General features: G+C 36.0%; 1 protein-coding gene across 1 annotated transcript; it reads right to left on the bottom strand.

Moving 5' to 3' along the window:
- Nucleotides 1-327: 327 nt before the first annotated feature.
- Nucleotides 328-11,147, bottom strand: LOC100377870 (uncharacterized). The gene is made up of 4 exons (XM_002734394.4): nucleotides 10,925-11,147; nucleotides 3,271-3,372; nucleotides 2,999-3,143; nucleotides 328-1,133 (listed from the first exon to the last, which is right to left on the bottom strand). The coding sequence occupies exons 1-4, from the start codon at nucleotides 10,991-10,993 to the stop codon at nucleotides 724-726; spliced, it is 726 nt and encodes a 241-aa protein (XP_002734440.1). The 5' UTR covers nucleotides 10,994-11,147; the 3' UTR covers nucleotides 328-723.
- Nucleotides 11,148-15,762: the final 4,615 nt, after the last annotated feature.

Here is a 15,762-nt window from a genome sequence, read left to right as displayed (position 1 = left end):
CACTATTGAGGAGAGACAAATTACAGTTTACTGGTTGTAAACCAACAGAATGGTTAAACATTTAGGATTTCAACATTACTCTAACAGTCATTTTGAATACATTAACTGCCATTTTAAATGTGATGTTAACGAGTTTTTCGCGTGATATGGTCCTGTTTTACCGATCGAAAATACTTAGGAACATCAAACACTCGAATAGTCAAGTACGCTCGGATGTGTATCCCCTTTAAAACGCTACTTGCAAAGCTGGAAGAAGAGTCTGTGACTCACAATTACATGCATAGAATCAAACATACAAAACAAATGCAAAGAAAACAAACAAAGAAATGGTTTCATATCCATTTATTGACTTCGTTAATTTGTATATATCATATATGTCGTATGTTGTAATGCTTGCAAATAGTCATATTTACTTATTTACGTAATTATTTTTCTCTGACAAATTAACAGAAATATTTGAAAAAGAATATAAAATGGCACCTGATGTGTTCATATGTTAAATATAGCATGAATCACTTATACCGATAAACTATCATTATTGAGTTACGTAATATACAATTCACTGCGCTTATTAGATCGCGTGATATACAAATCGACTATGATTCGTGTAATTTGGAATTATCACGTGATAATATTGTACAAATCAATTGCGATTATTGAGTCACATGACATCTAACTCAAAAAAGAATATAAGATACAATAAAATATATAAACTAAGCATTTCTAAAACAATAACAATAAAACTGAAATAACTGGTACAATAATTGCGATGATATACTTATTTTTATTACAAGTAGCTGAACTTTCAACTACAGAACACGGTGTTTCAGAACCATGACGTATACGATATTGAAAGTATTCAGGATTATTTTCACGCCATGTTCTGGCTGCTTCGAGGACATCTGTAGGTTGATGATAATATCTACAGTTTCCTGAGATTAAATACTGAACTTGAGGGTAACTTTCTGGTTCATAAACATCTTCTTCGTCACAGTAAACCTGTTCTTCATAAATGCAATAGGAAACACGTGCAGTTTCCAAACAAGATATGGCATATGGTGATTTAATTCGGCGTGCAGATTCCTCCAGACACCGCTGTCTGATTCGAGCCATATGACACTCATCAAGAGATTCTGTATAAATACAATATTAACTATGTTAACATCACCTAGATCACACTTTCCATCTATGTTAACATCACTTAGATCACACTTTCCATCTATGTTAACATCACTTAGATCACACTTTCCATCTATGTTAACATCACTTAGATCACACTTTCCATCTATGTTAACATCACTTAGATCACACTTTCCATCTATGTTAACATCACTTAGATCACACTTTCCATCTATGTTAACATCACCTAAATCACACTTTCCATCTATGTTAACATCACTTAGATCACACTTTCCATCTATGTTAACATCACCTAAATCACACTTTCCATCTATGTTAACATCACCTAAATCACACTTTCCATCTATGTTAACATCACTTAGATCACACTTTCCATCTATGTTAACATCACCTAGATCACACTTTCTATCTATGTTAACATCACTTAGATCGCACTTTCCATCTATGTTAACATCACCTAGATCACACTTTCCATCTATGTTAACATCACCTAGATCACACTTTCTATCTATGTTAACATCACCTAGATCACACTTTCCATCTATGTTAACATCACTTAGATCACACTTTCCATCTATGTTAACATCACCTAAATCACACTTTCCATCTATGTTAACATCACCTAAATCACACTTTCCATCTATGTTAACATCACCTAGATCACACATTCTATCTATGTTAACATCACTTAGATCGCACTTTCCATCTATGTTAACATCACCTAGATCACACTTTCCATCTATGTTAACATCACCTAGATCACACTTTCTATCTATGTTAACATCACCTAGATCACACTTTCCATCTATGTTAACATCACTTAGATCACACTTTCCATCTATGTTAACATCACTTAAATCACACTTTCCATCTATGTTAACATCACCTAAATCACTCTTTCCATCTATGTTAACATCACTTAGATCACACTTTCCATCTATGTTAACATCACCTAAATCACACTTTCCATCTATGTTAACATCACTTAAATCACACTTTCTATCTATGTTAACATCACTTAGATCACACTTTCCATCTATGTTAACATCACCTAAATCACACTTTCCATCTATGTTAACATCACTTAGGTCACACTTTTCATCTATGTTAACATCACATAGATTACACTTTCTATCTGTGTTAACATCACCTAAATCACACTTTCCATCTATGTTAACATCACTTAGGTCACACTTTTCATCTATGTTAACATCATATAGATTACACTTTCTATCTGTGTTAACATCACCTAAATCACACTTTCCGTCAATGTTAAAATCATCTAAAACACACTTTCTGTCTGTGTTAACATCACCTAAATCACACGTTCCATCTATGTTAACATCATCTAAATCACACTTTTTGTCTGTGTTTGACATCACCTAAATCACACTCTCCATCTATGTTAACATCACCTAGATCACACTTTCCATCTATGCTAACATCACCTAAATCACACTTTCCAACTATGTTAACATCCTAGAACACACTTTCCAACTATGTTAACATCACCTCGATCTCACTTTCCATCTATGGTAATATCACTTAGCTCAAACTTTCCATTTATGTTACAATGACCTAGATCACACTTTCCATCTATGTTAACATCACCTAGAACACACTTTATATCTATGTTAACATCACCTAAATCACACTTTCTATCTGTGTTAACATCACCTAAATCACACTTTCCATCTATGTTAACATCACTTAGGTCACACTTATCATCTATGTTAACTTCCCCTCGATCTCACTTCCCATCTATGGTAATATCACTTAGCTCAAACTTTCCATTTATGTTAACCTCTATGTTAAACATCACACACACTATCAACAGTTTGTCATATGAGCTACCTACCATCTACGGTATCGTCACAAAGACCAAAATTTGTATAATAGTCTATTATTCCCTCAATCACTGCCTTCAATGATGTAGAGTTCACAGCATGTGGATTGTTCACATCGGGTACACAAGGATCTGTTGTTAAACAGTCAACACGAGCCTGCAATAAGTAGCGTAATGTCATTATCAATTTGAAATCAAACTAACTCACGCGCCGTGATCTTTTTCCCATGAAATGTGCCAATATCCTTGTATACGTATAATCAACTATTTTGAATCTTAAATACCTTTAGAAAATTACACATCAAGACTGGTCCACTCTGATCCCAGTTTACAGGATTCATTATATATGCATCTCCTTCCTTACGACATTCTTCTACAGTACAAATCTATAACAAAATGATACTCAATAGGTATGTGACCAAGAACTGTGTCGTGTTGGTGTAAGAACATATTCAATTTAAATGGTGAAAAGTGTGCAATCGTGAACCTTGCTGAGTTGGTGGAAATTCCCATGGTATTTAAATGGTTAATATGTGTGCCACCATTGTCGTAAAGGTAGAGGAACAAGTAAATTTAAAATTTAAAAAGTATATAATCATGACCCTTGTTGCGTTAGTCTAACACATAAAATTTAAATGGTCTGAAACATGCAATCATGGCGTTACGTGTGTTGGCGGAAAAACACATGTCAGTGTACAGTCTTGACGTGTAGTTAGAATTTCATATGGATAGCAAATGATCAATAAGTGTGTGTTCTTCACCATTACCCTTTTGCTGAAAATAACATGGAATTTTAATGGACCAGTCAGTGTTTTAGTATTACACTTAGTACAAAACATTGGGTGAGCCAGTCAGTGTATTGGTATCACACCTAGTACAGAACATTGAGTGAGTCAGTCAGTGTATTGGTATCACACCTAGTACAGAACATTGAGTGAGCCAGTCAGTGTATTGGTATCACACCTAGTACAGAACATTGAGTGAGCAAGTCAGTGTATTGGTATCACACCTAGTACAGAACATTGAGTGAACCAATCAGTGTATTGGTATCACACCTAGTACAGAACATTGAGTGAGTCAGTCAGTGTATTGGTATCACACCTAGTACAGAACATTGAGTGAGTCAGTCAGTGTATTGGTATCACACCTAGTACAGAACACTGAGTGAACCAATCAGTGTATTGGTATCACACCTAGTACAGAACATTGAGTGAACCAATCAGTGTATTGGTATCACACCTAGTACAGAACATTGAGTGAGCCAGTCAGTGTATTGGTAACACACCTAGTACAGAACATTGAGTGAACCAATCAGTGTATTGGTATCACACCTAGTACAGAACATTGAGTGAGCAAGTCAGTGTATTGGTATCACACCTAGTACAGAACATTGAGTGAGTCAGTCAGTGTATTGGTATCACACCTAGTACAGAACACTGAGTGAACCAATCAGTGTATTGTATCACACCTAGTACAGAACATTGAGTGAACCAATCAGTGTATTGGTATCACACCTAGTACAGAACATTGAGAGAGCCAGTCAGTGTATTGGTAACACACCTAGTACAGAACATTGAGTGAGTCAGTCAGTGTATTGGTATCACATCTAGTACAGAACATTGAGTGAGTCAGTCAGTGTATTGGTATCACACCTAGTACAGAACATTGAGTGAACCAATCAGTGTATTGGTATCACACCTAGCACAGAACATTGAGTGAGTCAGTCAGTGTATTGGTATCACACCTAGTACAGAACATTGAGTGAGTCAGTCAGTGTATTGGTATCACACCTAGTACAGAACATTGAGTGAGTCAGTCAGTGTATTGGTAACACACATAGTACAGAACATTGAGTGAGTCAGTCAGTGTATTGGTATCACACCTAGTACAGAACATTGAGTGAACCAATCAGTGTATTGGTATCACACCTAGTACAGAACATTGAGTAAACCAATCAGTGTATTGGTATCACACCTAGTTCAGAACGCTGAGTAAACCAGTCAGTGTATTGGTACCACACTTTGTACAGAACATTGAGTGAACCAGTCAGTGTATTGGTATCTCACCTAGTACAGAACATTGAGTGAACCAGTCAGTGTATTGGTATCACACCTAGTACAGAACATTGAGTGAGCAAGTCAGTGTATTGGTATCACACCTGGTACAGAACATTGAGTGAGCCAGTCAGTGTATTGGTATCACACCTAGTACAGAACATTGAGTGAACCAATCAGTGTATTGGTATCACACCTAGTACAGAACATTGAGTGAGTCAGTCAGTGTATTGGTATCACACCTAGTACAGAACATTGAGTGAGTCAGTCAGTGTATTGGTATCACACCTAGTACAGAACATTGAGTGAACCAATCAGTGTATTGGTATCACACCTAGTACAGAACATTGAGTGAGTCAGTCAGTGTATTGGTATCACACCTAGTACAGAATATTGAGTGAGTCAGTCAGTGTATTGGTATCACACCTAGTACAGAACATTGAGTGAGTCAGTCAATCAGTGTATTGGTATCACACCTAGTACAGAACATTGAGTGAGTGAGTGAGTCAGTCAGTGTATTGGTATCACACCTAGTACAGAACATTGAGTGAACCAATCAGTGTATTGTATCACACCTAGTACAGAACATTGAGTGAGTCAGTCAGTCAGTCAGTGTATTGGTATCACACCTAGTACAGAACATTGAGTGAGTCAGTCAGTGTATTGGTATCACACCTAGTACAGAACATTGAGTGAGTCAGTCAGTGTATTGGTATCACACCTAGTACAGAACATTGAGTGACCAGTCAGTGTATTAGTATCACACCTAGTACAGAACATTGAGTGAACCAATCAATGTATTGGTATCTCACCTAGTATAGAACAGTGAGTGAACCAGTCAGTGTATTGTTATCACACCTAGTACAGAACATTGAGTGATCCAGTCAGTGTATTGTATCACACCTAGTACAGAACACTGAGTGAACCAATCAGTGTATTGGTATCACACCTAGTACAGAACATTGAGTGATCCAGTCAGTGTATTAGTATCACACCTAGTACAGAACATTGAGTGAACCAATCAATGTATTGGTATCTCACCTAGTACAGAACATTGAGTGAACCAGTCAGTGTATTGGTATCACACCTAGTACAGAACATTGAGTGAACCAATCAGTGTATTGGTATCACACCTAGTACAGAACATTGAGTGATCCAGTCAGTGTATTGGTATCACACATAGTACAGAACATTAAGTGACCAGTCTGTGTATTAGTATCACACCTAGTACAGAACATTGAGTGAACCAATCAATGTATTGGTATCTCACCTAGTATAGAACAGTGAGTGAACCAGTCAGTGTATTGTTATCACACCTAGTACAGAACATTGAGTGAACCAGTCAGTGTATTGGTATCACACCTAGTACAGAACATTGAGTGATCCAGTCAGTGTATTGTATCACACCTAGTACAGAACACTGAGTGAACCAATCAGTGTATTGGTATCTCACCTAGTACAGAACATTGAGTGAACTAATTAAACTACTTAAAGCTCTCAGTACTGCTTACTAGGATATCATGCATACATATTTTGCATAGATTGCTTCTCTTTTATATGTAAAGTCCTTTGTCCTTTAGTATGAAACATGTGACAACACTTTGCACCGATTATTATTTACTGTTGATTCATTGTCACTGTTTAGTCATCCATAACTAGGTGCCATTAAGTTTCAAATTATTTTGTTAAAATTATGTTTCAGATAACAGATTTCCAGTCGGGCAAGTAATTACGTCCAGTATATTCATGTTGTAAATTTCAAGCAAGGAAAATCAATTCAATATGTGGACTGGTAAATTATTTTGTTTCTGGGCCTATAGTTTTGTTGTACAGCAAGGCAGATTAGGATACCTAGACATGCCAATTTCGATATCTGAAAGTGGCTGTGGTGTGATTAAAGAAAATAAACACATGAAAGGGTGAGCTTAGTAGTATTATAATGATGGTCGTAAATGAACAACCTAAAGTTCATGGTGTGTAACTCAGGCATTAACATTTCGAGTATCCAGTATCTTGGTTTAGTGTCGTCATGCAAGGGTACATTTTACATAAAAGTTATTGTTAACCGCCAGCTTTTGTTTGTAGAAGGAAAGAAAATCATGTAAATCTCTTCAGGTATTTACTTAACGCTTTGTTATATTTTTTACTGTTCACTGTTCTCTGTTATGGTTAAAAAATCTGGGACTGTCACATTGAAGCAGTAAACATTGTGCTTTTCGATGGTATTTATGTTTACCAAGTGCGCCTATGTCTAAATCCTAACATTATTTTACCATCAGAGATATAATAAGTGTTGCTGTGAATATAAACCACAAAGCTGATTGCCATACTGCTTTACACCAGTACGATAGTGGCGAAAACGTTTATATAAATTTAATGCTCACGTCAGTGGCTACATACGGGTGTTGTTTGAGTATAACGATAATGTCAGTGGCTGCATACGGGTGTTGTGTGAGTATAACGATCGTGTCAGTGGCTACATATGGGTGTTGTTTGAGTATAACGATCGTGTCAGTGGCTACATATGGGTGTTGTGTGAGTATAACGCCTATGTCTGTGGCCGCATACGGGTGTTGTTTGAGTATAACGATCGTGTCAGTGGCTACAAACGGGTGTTGTTTGAGTAAAACGATCATGTCAGTGGCTACATATGGGTGTTGTTTGAGTATAACGATCATGTCAGTGGCTACAACGGGGTCAGTGGCTACAAACGGGTGTTGTTTGAGTATAACGATCATGTCAGTGGCTACAACAGGGTCAGTGGCTACAAACGGGTGTTGTTTGAGTATAACGATCATGTCAGTGGCTGCATACGGGTTTATATAAGCGTTATGATCATATTTGTGGCTACAAACGGGTGTTGTTTGAGTATAACGATCATGTCTGTGGTTGCATACGGGTGTTGTACAAACGGGTTTATATCCCGGGGGGCTCACTTCTAAACCATTTTTTTCTATTTATATACCCACTTCTAAACACAAGTGTTTTCAGCCAAAAAAAATCACCCAGCTCACAACTTTCGCAACCAGTGAGTGCTTCCGGCGATGCATTTTATTCGGCGTTTTCTGGTATTTGGCTTTGAATATAAGGACCTGTGAACAAGTAAATACATGCTACACACTTCCAAACCAAACCATTGATAAATGACTACCCACTTCTAAACAAAATAACGTGAAATGACACCCCAGTCGGGCGGCACATACCCGTATTGCACTTCTATGCAAGTAGCCCCCCCCCCCGGGGGGTTATATAAGTGTAAGGCTCATGTCAGTGGCTGCATACGGGTATTGTGTGAGTATAACGATCGTGTCAGTGGCTGCATACGGATGCTGTTTGAGTATAACGATCATGTTTGTGGCTACAAACGGGTTTATATAAGTGTAACACTCATGTTAGTGGCTGCATACGGATGTTGTGTGATTATAACGATAATGTCAGTGGCTACAAACGGGTTTATATAAGTGTAACACTCATGTCAGTGGCTGCATACGGATGTTGTTTGAGTATAACGATCATGTCAGTGGCTGCATACGGGTGTTGTTTGAGTATAACGATAATGTCAGTGGCTGCATACGGGTGTTGTATGAGTATAATGATCATGTCTGTGGCTGCATAAGGGTTTATATAAGTGTAACACTCATGTCAGTGGCTGCATACGGGTTTATATAAGTGTAACACTCATGTCAGTGGCTGCATACGGATGTTGTGTGATTATAACGATAATGTCAGTGGCTGCATACGGGTTTATATAAGTGTAACGCTCATGGCAGTGGCTGCATACGGGTGTTGTGTGATTATAACGATCATGTCAGTGGCTTCATATGGATAAAATGTAACGGATAATGTACAAATGGGAGAGAAATCGTTCAGATATTGAACATCACTCGGGTCTACGGTTACGAGTACATTATCCGACTTATATATTGAGTTCATACAAATCCCCTAAAATCTGAGGAACCGGGAGAATAATTTTCTGGATCCGACGTGTTTCGGGGTGTGTTTCAATTCTTGGCATACATTCACATATTAAGTTATTGCCACGATATCAAGCCCATTCAGTCGCTCCTAGTCATTATCTTTGTATGTAAATTGCACTGATGTGGTACAATATCTGGATATTGCACTGGTAAGGATAATGCCCCCACCGAGAAGTCACAAGTATTGTGATGGGGATAACACTCTTGTCCGTGGGTGTATATGGGTGTTATACAAGTACAGCATTAATTTCTATGGCTGTGCATGGTTGCTATGCGAGTCTTTAAGTCTGAAAATTGAATTGAGTTTGAACTTGACTTGTGATTTAACTTCATTACAGTCGCCAGGTGGTATTTGGAAGTCGGGAATGTGGGATATGTACATTTTCATCGTGATTGCCATTCGTGGATTTATATTAAGCATGTGAAAACGTAATCACCAGAGTCGTTCCACGAACGTTTCAACTGAACAACTGAAAACTTTGTTGTCTATATTTTTACTATTACGAAGTTACAAACATACAGCAGATTATGTTGGTCAGTAGCCCGTATTCCAACGTGTTCCTGGCTGCAATTTATGTATTAATGACGACAGGTTGGGTACGTTCGCCGTTACATTTTATAGGCACGTTTCGTCACCATTTGCTAGATACGTTCCCATAACCCAAATAATCTGTTCTCATATTAAGGTAGTTCGATACCATTAAACGTGAACAAATACGATCACAGTAAACCATTTAAAACAAAACAAAAATTGTGCGTCGATTCACATACATGCACGTTATTTATATTTAACTTTTTTACGGAGGGAAAAGGATGTTTTTCCATCAAAACATATTCATAATTCTAAAGAACGGCCATTTTGGAACATTTTCCATAGGATTCCATGTAAACACATTATTCCATAGATAATTTATACTAATATTCAAAACTCTCGCATTTTTCGTGTTAGTCATATTTAGCCATCATAACATCATATATATTTTTGAGATTGGTTATCGAACAAAATTTGGAGATAAAAGAATGTTTCTGTCACAGAAAGCAATTGTAAATTATTTAAAAACACATTTTTGATGATATATTTTATTTCAGAATTTTGAATCTTGCTGGATTTTGTGATTTCTGAGTTGTCTTTTGTTGTTGTTGTTTTTTTTTTGTGTGTGTGATAGCTCAAAATGATAGCCTAATGATAGCTTAAACTAAACTTCAGTCTCTGGCGGAAATGTCTGACATATACTGAAACAATTTTAAATGACCCGATGCTAGCTCCATTTATACTCCCTAACGACATACGCTGTCTGTTTATAAGTAGTAAATATAACCCATTAATTTTGTTTTATCTGTCAAGATACTGTAGATGATTTGCATAACTGAATTTAACGTGAAACTTAGATTAGTTATTGTAAATTCAAAATAATGATACAAATACAACACCGTTATAGAAGATACGTGGTCATTCTAAACATGTACGGGGCATAACGGCTTTTTTAACACACACCCGCCTGTAGGTTAGTAACAACATAACCATGGTCTGCCCTGCGAGACTGTGCGTACAATTGAAGGTTAAACATGTCATAGCTATTATCCAAGTAGAGGGACCGAGTTTACTATTCAAGGATAACCATAAAACTACATTGTGGGATTTCAACAGTGTACATATAATTAAACTGTGAGGTATGTCTTTAGTGTTAGTATTATCTCACATGAACGACGAAATTCACGTATTTTTAATCCTGCCGATTTGATTAAACACAACAATTTATGTTAAGATTGGCACGTTCCAGTGTTAGTAAAGTGTCGTGAACACGTAGCAGTGATTTCATATACCTGCACATGTTATTACGGTGGTAGAGGCAATAGCATGTTAACATTCAACATTGTGTTTATGGTGGTTACATTTTATAACTTACCCTGGGCTCGTCACTTTCGACTACTGAACATAAGAAAGATAACAACAACAACACCGCTATCTTGTCCATGATGTACGGTTACTCGGAGACCACAGGTACAGTGTCTTAAGTCGTTGATGAGTCTGACTACGGGTGATAGCTGTGAGTGATACACGCAAAGTGAAGTTCTACGCACCGACTGGGCATTTCACGCTAGTGTAGGCTCGTTTGACCACGGTCCGTATGTTTGCTTAGCAATATGGACTCTACAGTGATGCGTGTATCAATTGTTATGATAATAGGTGTTTTCTGAAACACTTAAGTGTTCCACATGTAGTGAGTTGAGTGCAAGGGATCTGCCCATATGCTGTGTCACTATTGTACCATATTGAAATAACAGAACTCAATTTAGTCAACGTACAGGGAACACACATATAAATACATAAAGAGCAAATGAGCGTAATTTAAAGTAGACATCCTATGATAATTTCAATGAGAAGAAACATATGTTTGGTGTTAAGTAGTCTTATAATACTCTAACTAATACATGTGTACACAAGAAAATATGCTTTCAACGTGAAATATTTGATTGGAGAAATTACTTTAAATTAATGCTGCGACCAAACGGTCTTCATGTCCGATGGCCTGATTTTTACTCAAGCGAATTCACTGGAGCGTTTAAAGGGCGTTGTAAAGGACGTCAATACCACTGCTGTGAACAACAAGTCATTGTGTTCGAAGCGTATAGATATTCCAATTACGGTTGGAGTCCGTAACGAGTAGGACATACACCAAATTGTTGTCGAATTTCACTATAGTATATATAGAGTGGTATGTCTTGATAGTACAATGCCAATGCCTACGTCATAAAGGGGGCATGTCAACCGTGACGAGGGACTGTGCCTCAGGCTGTGCGTTATAGTTTTCACCGTGACAAGACAAATATTACAAGACCTTTAACGACAAAATTGGATGTTTGTTAACAATCCATCTTGCAATTCAGCACACTATGTGAAATGTGACAATAACTTAACACTTCCGACTATCAAGTTGCTTCGGTATACTTAGTATTTTTAAAATTCAGAAACACTATCATAGTACTATATATTTAAACTGCAGTAACACTGCCATGATATATTTAAAATTCAGAAACACTATCATAGTACTATATATTTAAACAGCAGTAACACTGTCATGGTATATTTAAACTGCGGTAACACTGCCATGGTATATTTAAACAGCAGTAACACTGTCATGGTATATTTAAACAGCAGTAACTCTGTCATGGTATATTTAAACAGCAGTAACACTGCCATGGTATATTTAAACAGCAGTAACACTGTCATGGTATATTTAAACAGCAGTAACTCTGTCATGGTATATTTAAACTGCAGTAACACTGTCATGGTATATTTAAACAGCAGTAACACTGTCATGGTATTTTTAAACAGCAGTAACTCTGTCATGGTATATTTAAACTGCAGTAACACTGTCATGGTATTTTTAAAATTCAGAAACACTATCATAGCACTATATATTTAAACAGCAGTAACACTGTCATGGTATATTTAAACTGCGGTAACTCTGCCATGGTATATTTAAACAGCAGTAACACTGTCATGGTATATTTAAACAGCAGTAACTCTGTCATGGTATATTTAAACAGAAGTAACACTGTCATGGTATATTTAAACAGCAGTAACTCTGTCATGGTATATTTAAACTGCAGTAACACTGTCATGGTATATTTAAACAGCAGTAACACTGTCATGGTATATTTAAACAGCAGTAACTCTGCCATGGTATATTTAAACAGCAGTAACACTGTCATGGTATATTTAAACAGCAGTAACTCTGTCATGGTATATTTAAACTGCAGTAACACTGTCATGGTATATTTAAACAGCAGTAACACTGTCATGGTATATTTAAACAGCAGTAACTCTGTCATGGTATATTTAAACTGCAGTAACACTGTCATGGTATATTTAAACTGCAGTAACACTGTCATGGTATTTTTAAACAGCAGTAACACTATCATGGAATATTTAAACTGCAGTAACACTATCATGGTATATTTAAATTTTAGTAACACTGTCCGTGGATATGATTAAGCTTCAGTAACACTATCATAGTATATTGAAACTGCAGTAACACTATCATGGTATATTTAAACTGCAGTAATACTATCATGGTATATTTAAACTGAGTAACACTGTAATCATGGCATATTTGATCTTCAATAACAGTATCATAGTATATTTGAACTTATTATCCTCAATGTTGTACCAGTAGCAGAGTTTTTTCGCGTTTAGATGATTTCGCAATCAGTTCACCAATGTATTGGGAATTATTACTTCTGATTGTCCGTCGTTGTTGTTGTTGTCAGCTTCGTTTAAAAAAACAAAAACACCAGCTTTAAAACTTACCAGGCAGGTTAACTTCAAACTGCGGTTTCTTCTTATAAAGCACCACACGAACAGTCTCCCCGGTGTGTTAATCAGTGAAGCTAACATAAATTTTCAGGTTTTGATTTTGTTTTTATTTACACCAGGAAAATCGATATTCCATGAGTTTGGACGAAGAATATGAACACAGTGCGCTATTCTAATACAATTAGCATTAGCGTTGTTCTTTCATCATGGTAAACATGTATATATAATAAAATTCTCTGACACGACTCGTTAATATGGAAATGTTGTTAGACGCGCTGTTATTTTTTGTTTGTTTATCAGTTATTATCGAGGTTTACGTCCGCATCAGTATTTTATCTGCATTGTCTCCGATTTATGGTATAAACATTAATTATTTTTATTCGGATCGACATAACCACAAGCACTCGGATAAGTGTCACTGTCAGTGTTGTTTCCGTTAGATTGAGACCCACTGATACTAAACAAATCAGTGATAAGAGTACCGCTCGTGTCGCTAAGTCCATCGGTAAACAAGCACAAACGTCTTCTATTTCAAACTTGTTACATACTAGTATTGGTCGGGGAAATAATAGTGTAAGCGTTACCATGGGAATGGGGGTGATGTTATTTAAGGTGATTAACTTGATTCAATTACATGTTAAATTAGAAAGAGACCTTCTTCATCTGGTTTGTACAAACCAGTAAATACCATTATAATATAATAATAGGTAATCATTGATTCAAATAGCAAATACATGCGTTACCATAGTTAGTAATGTATACCATTCAGGTATGTGGTCACCTTAATACAACTCACCGTGATTAGAATCACTAATTACACAACACGTCACACTCGTCTTGAGTGGCGTAAGCGGCATCTGTATAAACCTCCTGTTAATAATACTTGAGCAGCATTTTATGGATAGAAAAGATTATCATCATTTCATTGCACATCGTGTCCGTTGAAATTTGTGTTTTATTTGCATACAATGGTTCACATCCAATTTGTTTCTACTTATGTCATACCAAGTTTATTCACGGAGTATGGTAGCGTCCATCTAGAATTGTAATCTACACTATAAGATGAACTACTTGTTTGTCAGATTTTGTTAAAGTACGTTTTGTTTGTTTTGTTTTTAGATTGTTATAACAAATGTGTCTCACTGAGGTAAACTCAAACACACAATATAACGATTATCTGTCTCTACTAAAAATAGCTGTAGTGGTATATTAGTAAAATAGAACGGTTATCTGTCTACTAAAAATAGCTGTAGTGGTATATTAGTAAAATAGAACGGTTATCTGTCTACTAAAAATAGCTGTAGTGATATATTGGTAAAATAGAACGGTTATCTGACTACTAAAAATAGCTGTAGTGATATATTGGTAAAATAGAACGGTTATCTGTCTCTACTTAAAATAGCTGTAGTGGTATATTGGTAAAATAGAACGGTTATCTGTCTCTACTAAAAATAGCTGTAGTGGTATATTAGTAAAATAGAACGGTTATCTGTCTACTAAAAATAGCTGTAGTGATATATTGGTAAAATAAAACGGTTATCTGACTACTAAAAATAGCTGTAGTGATATATTGGTAAAATAGAACGGTTATCTGTCTCTACTTAAAATAGCTGTAGTGGTATATTGGTAAAATAGAACGGTTATCTGTATTTACTAAAAATAGTTGTAGTGATATATTGGTAAAATAGAACGGTTATCTGTATTTACTAAAAATAGCTGTAGTGGTATATTGGTAAAATAGAACGGTTATCTGTCTCTACTAAAAATAGCTGTAGTGGTATATTGGTAAAATAGAACGGTTATCTGACTACTAAAAATAGCTGTAGTGATATATTGGTAAAATAGAACGGTTATCTGTATTTACTAAAAATAGCTGTAGTGGTATATTGGTAAAATATAACGGTTATCTGTCTCTACTAAAAATAGCTGTAGTGGTATATTGGTAAAATAGAACGGTTATCTGACTACTAAAAATAGCTGTAGTGATATATTGGTAAAATAGAACGGTTATCTGTATTTACTAAAAATAGCTGTAGTGGTATATTGGTAAAATACAACTGTTATCTGTCTCTACTAAAAATAGCTGTAGTGGTATATTGGTAAAATAGAACGGTTATCTGTCTCTACTAAAAATAGCTGTAGTGATATATTGGTAAAATAGAACGGTTATCTGTATTTACTAAAAATAGCTGTAGTGGTATATTGGTAAAATAGAACGGTTATCTGTCTCTACTAAAAATAGCTGTAGTGATATATTGGTAAAATAGAACGGTTATCTGTCTCTACTAAAAATAGCTGTAGTGATATATTGGTAAAATAGAACGGTTATCTGTCTCTACTAAAAATAGCTGTAGTGATATATTGGTAAAATAGAACGGTTATCTGTCTCTACTAAAAATAGCTGTAGTGATATATTGGTAAAAT

Source organism: Saccoglossus kowalevskii, chromosome 11 (genome assembly GCF_978046115.1).
Source record: "Saccoglossus kowalevskii chromosome 11, keSacKowa6.1, whole genome shotgun sequence".
In the NCBI taxonomy this organism is placed as follows: domain Eukaryota; kingdom Metazoa; phylum Hemichordata; class Enteropneusta; family Harrimaniidae; genus Saccoglossus; species Saccoglossus kowalevskii.
This window is presented reverse-complemented; position numbering and strand designations above follow the sequence as displayed.

What these genes read in the sequence shown, in the direction of transcription:
- LOC100377870 (XM_002734394.4), bottom strand. Translation starts at nt 10,993, where the DNA reads ATGGACAAGATAGCGGTGTTGTTGTTGTTATCTTTCTTATGTTCAGTA. An exon ending in TCGAAAGTGACGAGCCCAGG is followed by an intron (nt 3,373 to 10,924) that starts GTAAGTTATAAA and finishes ATTTTGTTATAG; the next exon opens with ATTTGTACTGTAGAAGAATG. An exon ending in TGATGTGTAATTTTCTAAAG is followed by an intron (nt 3,144 to 3,270) that starts GTATTTAAGATT and finishes TACTTATTGCAG; the next exon opens with GCTCGTGTTGACTGTTTAAC.